Here is an 8,797-nt window from a genome sequence, read left to right as displayed (position 1 = left end):
TGAGACCATACATTGTGTTTACCAGAGACCGACATAATTACAAAAAAAAAAACAATTTTTAATAATACAGTTACTAAACAGAAAGTTTCATAATGTTATTGTCATCCAATTAGTATCGATGTCTTGATCGAGGACTTCGCGAGCGTCGTCTGCCACCGCCGCTACCACCACCACCACCACCGTACCCTCCACTACGGCGAGAATAACTACCGTAATCGCCTCCTCTACCTAAAACATATAATTAGAAGCGATAAAGTCACTTTATAAAGAGTCATGGATCTCACAAAATGACAAAGTAAATTAACGGGAACTAAAGGTTGATGGATAATCTGAAAGATAAAAAGAAGCCACAAAAGCTGTTCTGTTACATGAAAGTTCCTCATACATTTCCTCTATATTTTAATTTCTTTCAATATTTATATTTCTTTCTTTCTTTTTTTTATATTTATATTTCTTTCTATATTTATATTTCTTTCTTAGAAATTAAATCAAGTAAAAAGAAAATATTTTCCGCATGGAATTTTGATTACAAACCCTCCTGGGCAAACAATTTTATTATGACATTAAGTGAATAAAATGCGATACTTAGTTTTACTGGCATTTATCCGCGTGAAAATTTTAATTATATTTACTGACATCTACTTGCACAGAAAACTAGTGGTAAAATGTATTCATTAAAACCGTTACAATAAAACACAAAGTGTACAGACCTTCATGCCAATTCCCACCACCATAATAACCACCGCCACGATACTCTGCACGAGAACCATACAACTTTCGTCTCAAATCACGTGATATTTGCTTCAAATGCATGAAGTTGCAAAAAGCACCTTTGTTACAACCTCCCAATTCATACTGCCGGCAACAAGCCTCACGAAAATCTGTCACGGGTGAGAGTTCCGCATAAACGGGTGAACCATTAAACCTAAAATCACAAAACTATCAAAATTAGAAACAGTATAGCTTCACCAGATTTATAAAACTTCAAATTTTGGAATAAACCACCTTAGTTTCCCATTCCTTATTAGATAACAAAACCGTCTAGGTTACAGGTAGGCATTAAAAGCATCAAACACGGACAGTGATTTTTCAGACCTATTTACCACTATTCGCTGGACACTTTGAAGATATTGGAATATATGCAACCATAAAATAATGAAATGCGGTACCATCTATTTTCAAGTCCTTTGACACATTTGTCTGCATCTTCTTCATTTTCAAATTTTACGTAAACGTTGCCAATCATGTGCTCGCCGATGTTATCGCATACATTCATCTCATCAATTGGACCGAATTTATCTTCCAATTCAACAAATATTTCTTCAAAAAATTCTTCAAAATACTGCTGCTCCTGTTCGTTCATTTGTCCAACCTAAACAAACTCTAAGTTGCAAATAACTATTGCAAATATAAATATTCTAAGTTCGTATCAAAAGTACGTACATCAAAAGAGTAAAAACATATGCAAAACTAAATAATAATTTAGTAATCTTGAGCAATTAACATTGCCTATCAAATCAAAAACTAATGACCATTATGAGATTTAACATTCCGTGGTCACCACATGCAAGCCACGTTTATCAAGAAACTTTATTAAAAAAAAGTTATTCGTTTTTATATTTATTAATTTGTGACGACGCCTTATAGTACCATTTCAGCATGCTTTTTTTTGAATGTTTTGAAATTTGACTCGCTAAAATGTACTACTTCCCGAAAATTTTCTCACTCCATCATTTCTCAAACAGTTCCCATAAGGCCTAGGGGTTTCTCATGTCAATCTCCTAGGCTGAAATGAGAGTTCAGATACGGCGTCTTACCAATATAACTAATGTGCCAAGAGACGAATGAACTGATTTGTATCACGACACGTTCAATTAAATTTTGGGCTCTGAAAATAAGGCCAAAGTGAGAACTACGGCCGGTCCAAAAGACTAAAGTTAAATTTCTAATATTAAAGTGTTTTCATCAATACTCTACCGCTATCATCGTAAAATGTGTAGCTTGTTCATGATGGAAGTATGAAAGTTAATAAAGACTCACTAAGCAAGCTAAAAACTCAGAAACAATATGAAAGATACAAACCTTAGCAAAGGCATCTGCTTGTCTGGTATCAATCATTGGATTGTGGTAAAGATTCTTCAGTAAAACTGTTTGTGAGAAAGAAGGCATGATATGTGTTCTAGAACATTTGTCCCCATGTCGACACGCACCTATTTTGAAGTAGAAGGAGCAATTCACCTAAAATAATTGCAATGCTTTACATTACTGATCTTTTTATCTACTTACTCTTCTCAGTGTCTCTTTCATCCTTCTTTTTCCTCACTATTTTCACTCATTATTAAATCATCTAATCATATTCTTCTAAGTGAAAACAACTTTCGAAATTTTCTTACAAGTCATATTTCTCCAGAAAAGACTCAACTTTCTGGATTTTAGAAATATCCTACTTGAAGGGTGAAGAAATGGTTTGCTGGAAAAACACGGATCTTTGCCACTACCATGTCAAAATTAAAGCTCCTCAAAGCATGTGAAATGAAATACCAAACACCAATCTATTAACCTTATCCTTCTCAGTTCCATAGATAGATGCGAGATATTCGGCTCCTGACATATGATAATTCGCCATGGTTTGTGTGAGTATTATCTGAATTACTTTTAATCAATTAATTATAGGCATACCACATAATGGTTATCCCATAAGTCATTGTTGACACAAATTCAGTGATAAAATAAACAAATATTTTTAAGGAAACAATGACAAAATGTACAGGAACTTCTCAAGGAATACACCTCCCGACCGCGCGTGAGGTCTCAATGTACCACAGACCATCAAGTCGACCAGTAACAATTGGATCTCCAGGTTCGTAGCCGGCTAGCGAGAAATCAATAATAAGAAATGTGATGCAATATCGTGCAAGGATTGTGAAAGTCCCCAGACGATGACTGCCTAGGCCTCAGCTGAAGGTGAGGCTTCATAATGTGGGGAGTGACTGGGTTTGATAGTCTGGAGGCCCAGTCTTAATGACTCAAACATGCTACTAGCAGCAATCAAAGATGGTCTCAGTGATAACATCTTCATTCATATTATGCATGTTATTTTTTCATGTAAGTGCTCGTTCTTGAATGTTCTTGGCATGCACCCCGCTCTTACAATCTCAGCAATCTTGCAAAGAGATGTAACCCCGGAGTAATACATTTCCTTTACGGTTCGGGTGTCGCAATGCGCTTGTCTGCACGTTTCGCCATCATTATTGTTTTCCTTCTGGTCCAGTAATTTCTAACTTTATTCTACTTTTTTCCTTTTTCGCGCTCTCTTCTGCACCATAGCTTTCATAATGAGATTTCTATCATTTTAACATTTTGTCCTATTATGTGGTTATGTCAATAACGTTTTGTCCTCTGATGCGGTAATGTTAAATTTCTGGAGCACCTGTTCAATCCCAATAGTTTGCTCCGTCAGGAACACCTTGTATAACATCTTGTTAATTTTTTGAACCGAATTTCATTTTTGGACGTCATTTTTAAAGTTTCCCAAAAATTTCTCAGATTCCTTAAAGTGGTTACCGGAAACTATTCATCTTCTAGTACATTAATAATATAGCAGAATGCTTACCGCTTATTGCTATGATGGAAGAATCTGAGCGGAAATCGTTGTTTCCTCTACTTATACTTATTCACCAGAGTAGACCGGAAAATTAGTTTCGATGAACTTCATATGTAATGTTTGTTGCGTCCATAGTGAACTTTAGCTTTATATGTGTTTTCCTTTTTAGCACTGATTTTTATATGTTGATCGATGTGTTGCTTACCAATGACAAAGTGCGCATGCGGGATTCGTCGGTCGTAGAACGGAAACTTAACCAGATTATCAATGCAGAAAAGGATAAACTTCTGGTGAGGCTGTTATTTAATATATTCTTAAGCAGTAATGATACTTTAATATCCTAAGTGACATAGTTTGCATGTTATTTTATGCTTATAGTTCGCCTTTTTGTGCCTTAGAATTTCTATCCAACTTTGATCTAATTAATGTGATTCCTTTTTTGTCTTCTTGTATATCGGTTGCAGTAACACGCTATTAATTGAAATAGGTCAGTTTCATGCCAATTCTAAAGATATAACACTAACTTTAATTTTCAGACTTTCAACAATTGATTAGTTGTGCTTGGGAACAAATTATTTAGTGATTAATTTTATTAATAGATGGAACATTTCATTCTTAAATACTTTTACTTAAAAATATTATAAGCTTAGTAACACTTTTATTTAATATTTGTGAGTGAACTGATGCATGCGTATTAAGGTAGTCTCGGATTTTGATTATACGCTATCACGTTTCCACGACGCTGAAGGTAAAAGTTGTTTGACAACACATGGCGTTTTTGATAGTGTTGCATGGACGGTGTCACAGGAGCTTGGTATGGTTCTCGAAAGTCTGAAAGCAAAGTACCTCCCGATTGAGTTTGACCCACATATAACAGTCGCTGAAAAAAATTCCACATATGGAAGATTGGTATGCTTTCATTCGTTGTTTACTTGTATTCTGGTCCTATCCAGATCCGCTAAATAATAATATGCAGTTCATTCCAGGTGGAGAACCTCTCACGAACACATCATTAAGACTGGTTTTACGAAGAAAATGATCCAAAAATTTGTTTCCGAAGCGAAGCTTGAATTAAAGTAAGTGATAGACAAGTAACGTATGATATCTCTTTTACTGTGGTTTTCAATGCTTTTTTACACAATGCTTTTTTACATTTCCGATATGTATGACTTATTGTGGAGTACTTTGTCTTCGTTTGGGATAATGACCGGTTTTCTATCAATTATATTTTTTTTCCAGGGAGGAAGCAGAGGAATTGATGTTAATGCTGCGCGACCGTAATGTACCTCTGATTATTTTTTCTGCTGGCATAGGCAATGTGATTGATTTTTTTTTGCAAAAAAAACTTGGCGGCTTTCCAAGTAATATACACATTGTTTCGAACATGATGGTGATTATAATTTCTACATTTCAAAAGTAAAATCACTTTTTGATAAAAGCGGGAATCCGTTCCAAGACTCTCTCTTACATAGAGAATTTTGCACCTATTTCAAAAATAATTTTATGTTTTGGTATTACATATTAGCGTGTTTCCGTATAATGATTTTTCACTCATTCAGTACGAGTTCTCACCCAGTACTCTTATGAATGCAAATCAAATATACAATATGAGATCGTATGAGACTTTATGAATGACTCAGAACAAAACGACTTACGTTAGTAACCGTCAAATCATCCAGTGTAGTCAACTTTTTGGATGTCAATAATAGAGGTACCTGGATTTAGTCCGTTAGGACATGACAGTATACTTTCTGGGCTTTTTTGAAGCTTTTGAGGATACTATATATCATGTGTGGACATTCCCTAACTGTTACCATTTCCTTGACATGGCGGAGTGTCCAAACTGGGTTTTTGGAAGTTATTTAAATGTGTAAAGATTTTAGAAATATGATGAAAACGATGTAGCAGTTGCATTTAGTGAACCTCTTATTCACACATTTTGTAAGAATAGTGCTGTTATTAGTCGTTATGGGTCGCTATTCAGTGAAATTTCATCACGAACGTGTGTTTTATTGATGGGCGACTCTCTAGGAGGTACTGTCAATCATTATCTTCATTTTAAATTGATAAAAATGTAATTAAAAATTATCGAGGAATTAATTCTGAAGCACATTTATTTTTGATATCAACTTTGCTTTATTTATGATTCATATCTACTTTAAATTTCATCTTAATTTTAGATTCGAAAATGGACGTAGGTCTAGAATGTGAACAAGTTGCATTGAAAATAGGTTTTCTGAATTACAATGACGAAACATTACTGGCTAAATATTTGGATGGATATGATATCGTTTTATTAGATGATCAGACTATGCGTGTGCCTCGTTTGATTCTCAATTCTATATTCGAAACAGATAGAGATGGAAAGAATCTATGTAAGTGGATCAATTCTGTTGGATGATTTTGAAATGCACGAGTTCATAAATCATTTCTGTAATTAAATAAATGGGTTGAAGTCTACCTTACTTCAGGTGATGAGAGCTAGGATAACATTTGTGCCCGTAGTATCACGAAGAAGTTTTATTTAAAACGCCGGGAAGATAGGGAATGTTGTGCAGCATGTTTCTTGCCTTGCTTAACATTTGAGTTGCCTAATTATTGATTCCGAAGCACTTAACGCATGAAGTCCTCATCTCGTACGGTCGTTACTTCTTTTTTGCGTATTCTTTTGCTTTTCAGCAGCTTGTATAAATTGTCGTTTGGAATCGAAAAGCAAATCACGTATCGTAACAGAGGAGAATTCCGTTGCTCTCGATAACAAAATTCCTGATTTACGATGAATCTCAAATTGCCGAGCTTTTATTACTTCCATATCAACTTACTGGTATTTAGAGAGAAATTTCTCCGTTATCCTACCGAATGATTTTCAGCTGGTATTATATTGTATAGTGATTTCATAGTTTTGTATTTTATTGATTAGAATAATTTGCTTATTCATTACTGGCTTGCATTTACATAACTTATCGCTTTATCCGATCTGTTTTTTTCATTAGTATGTGGTAGTATTTGACATTGCCCTCGATAACACTCAGATTTTTGCAATAGGTAGTCATGTGTTTATAATTATGAATTTCTGGCTTTATCTCAACGTTATACATCGTGTTTCTGCAGTATCGTCAATAAATTATTTTTCCATGAAGTGCGTTAATAGTTTGAAATACTGGTTTTGTAACTTTGCTAACAGTATTATACAAGTTTGGCGTCTTGCATTTTCACTAAGTTACAGGTTTTCCAGTTTTGGGATAGACTTATTTAAAATAACTTTGTTCCGACCTGGATATTGGTATTCGCAAGGAGCGATAATTTCAGATTTGAGTGTGAACATTAAGAAATATTTTGCTGTAGCATTCGGATTTTCTTGCTTTAAAATTACAGTTTGTAGAGATTTGGTGGCATCAATGTCCTTGAACGTATCAAAGGATGGAAAAAAAACTGCTGGAGCAGTTACTTCTATAAGCACTGTGACTTCTATACCAGTGACTACAGGTGTATCTGCTATAGGTGCTTCAGGAGAAGGTGCAGTAAATGCCATAGTCGAATATGAAATACCTCCTTGGGCAGGGAGACCACCGAGTGGATGTCATCTTGATGTTGTGAAAGGTGACCAGTTGATCCAGGTACATCGTTTGCTTTATGTAATCTTACTCGAAGTCATGTTTTCCATCACTGTGCAACTTCAACAGTTGGATATGTTTGGCATTTGCATCTTAGAAACTTAGAGCAAGTCCAGAAGACTGTACTACGTATTAACTGGTTAAACTTAGACCACACAAGTCTTTACTAACAGTCACTAGGTAGAGACTCAGACAATATGGGAATAAACTCAGGTTCTTATTACTGTCATGTTTTAATCACATCAGCTTTATTGCCTGAATATCAGATTTTTACATTTTGGAATTTTTTATGTGTATTATTTCAGAAATTGATGGTTGATGAAAAGCGTGCCTATTTCTTTGGACGTAATCCGAAGCAATGTGATTTTGTGGTGGAACATGCATCATGTTCCAGAGTGCATGCCGTTCTGATTTATCATAAATTCCTGCAACGATTTGCACTTGTAGACATGAATAGCTGTGGGTCCTTCACTGTTTTTATCAATATTTGTAGCAATATGAAAATATAAATTCAACTGAAAAGGCTTATCAGAATATATTAAATATGACTTCGTGTTTGAGTGTAATTACAGTCTTTATTAGCATTACCCGCTTTTATAGATTATATTTTTAAGCATAAAGTCTCATTTCACATTATATTACATCACTGATCAGTATTTCAGAGCACTGAAGAAGAAATTGTGTTTCTTGAAGTAGATAGATCGTTTAGTCAAGTCACATCGGTAAAGTGAAGTCCTCTTGTGAAGAAAATTAATCTAAAACATTTTTTCCAGGTCATGGTACCTTTGTCGGTAAAGTTCGCATCGAACCGAAGCAACCAATTTTCATAGATATTGCCAGCATATTTCATTTCGGTGCTTCAACAAGACGATATATATTGCGGGCTAAGCTTGATTCGGTCAATGATGACGATGAAGGAAATAAAGATTTGCTACCAGAGGAACATGAGCTTGAGGTGGAGCACTAAATTCTGGAGTTTCTTTTGAGTGCTTTTCCTAGTCTCATTTCATGGTTTTTTTGTGACTGAGGATTTGCAGCTTCGGTTATCTCTATCAAAAAAATCAGAGTTTCATCCTATTTGTATCTCAGTTACCCCGATTAGTCTTTCCACACTGTAAAGAAGCATAATTTTCTTAGTAATGCTGGCGGAGTGAATTTCTTGGATCTGTTTCTGGTAGTTGTGCACTGCGTTATTCTAGATCACTCTATAGTCTTGACCTTCTGAAGAAGTTTTGTTCCAAATCACAGGAAATATTGTTATGTTATTCCACATTGTATTTATTGAACATTGAATTTGTTTCTGGTCCTGAAATCAAACCTAAAGAGAAATTCGTTGTTTGAAAAGTTCCAGAACTTAACTGAGTATAACACGGCACTAAATAGACGAATACCGGTTATACCGATTTCACTGGAAGATGCACGGCGAAAAAAAAGGCCACGTGGAAATGTTGCATTTATTGAAGAGGAAACCATAATTAATCCAGGCAAATTTATAAAGTTATTTTATAAAATGATTTGCGAATTTACATCATTTAATATTGATTTGTTCTGCAATTATCTTCGAATTAATAATTTGGAC

The 8,797-nt window shown here is 34.8% G+C and overlaps 3 protein-coding genes across 3 annotated transcripts in view; 2 read left to right on the top strand and 1 right to left on the bottom strand.

The window, feature by feature from the left end:
- The window catches only part of LOAG_10291 (hypothetical protein), a 3,631-nt gene extending 827 nt beyond the window's left edge, over positions 1–2,804 (bottom strand). The window contains exons 1-4 of the mRNA XM_020448126.1: positions 2,561–2,804; positions 2,083–2,238; positions 1,170–1,372; positions 711–925 (exon numbers count right to left, since the gene is read on the bottom strand). Coding sequence (XP_020301704.1) covers positions 711–925; positions 1,170–1,372; positions 2,083–2,238; positions 2,561–2,626 — 640 coding nt within the window. The 5' untranslated portion in view covers positions 2,627–2,804. The remainder of the gene's footprint in view (positions 1–710; positions 926–1,169; positions 1,373–2,082; positions 2,239–2,560) is intronic.
- A 963-nt stretch (positions 2,805–3,767) lies between these two features.
- LOAG_10288 (hypothetical protein) lies at positions 3,768–6,715 on the top strand. Its single transcript, XM_020448124.1, has 7 exons — positions 3,768–3,894; positions 4,304–4,513; positions 4,591–4,680; positions 4,844–4,994; positions 5,488–5,638; positions 5,785–5,979; positions 6,284–6,715. The coding sequence occupies exons 2-7, from the start codon at positions 4,503–4,505 to the stop codon at positions 6,382–6,384; spliced, it is 699 nt and encodes a 232-aa protein (XP_020301703.1). The 5' UTR covers positions 3,768–3,894; positions 4,304–4,502; the 3' UTR covers positions 6,385–6,715.
- Positions 6,716–6,898: 183 nt separating this feature from the next.
- LOAG_17542 (hypothetical protein) overlaps positions 6,899–8,797 on the top strand; it is a 3,685-nt gene continuing 1,786 nt past the window's right edge. Inside the window, exons 1-3 of the mRNA XM_020450202.1 lie at positions 6,899–7,221; positions 7,524–7,677; positions 7,992–8,173. Coding sequence (XP_020306159.1) covers positions 7,003–7,221; positions 7,524–7,677; positions 7,992–8,173 — 555 coding nt within the window. The 5' untranslated portion in view covers positions 6,899–7,002. The remainder of the gene's footprint in view (positions 7,222–7,523; positions 7,678–7,991; positions 8,174–8,797) is intronic.

This window comes from Loa loa, assembly GCF_000183805.2.
Source record: "Loa loa unplaced genomic scaffold supercont3.89, whole genome shotgun sequence".
Lineage (NCBI taxonomy): Eukaryota > Metazoa > Nematoda > Chromadorea > Rhabditida > Onchocercidae > Loa > Loa loa.
This window is presented reverse-complemented; position numbering and strand designations above follow the sequence as displayed.

Excerpts from the sequence above, each read along its gene's own strand:
- LOAG_10288 (XM_020448124.1), top strand. Across the intron at positions 4,681-4,843 it reads GAAGCGAAGCTTGAATTAAA|GGAGGAAGCAGAGGAATTGA; the intron begins GTAAGTGATAGA and ends TTTTTTTTCCAG. Across the intron at positions 5,980-6,283 it reads TAGAGATGGAAAGAATCTAT|CAGCTTGTATAAATTGTCGT; the intron begins GTAAGTGGATCA and ends TTTGCTTTTCAG.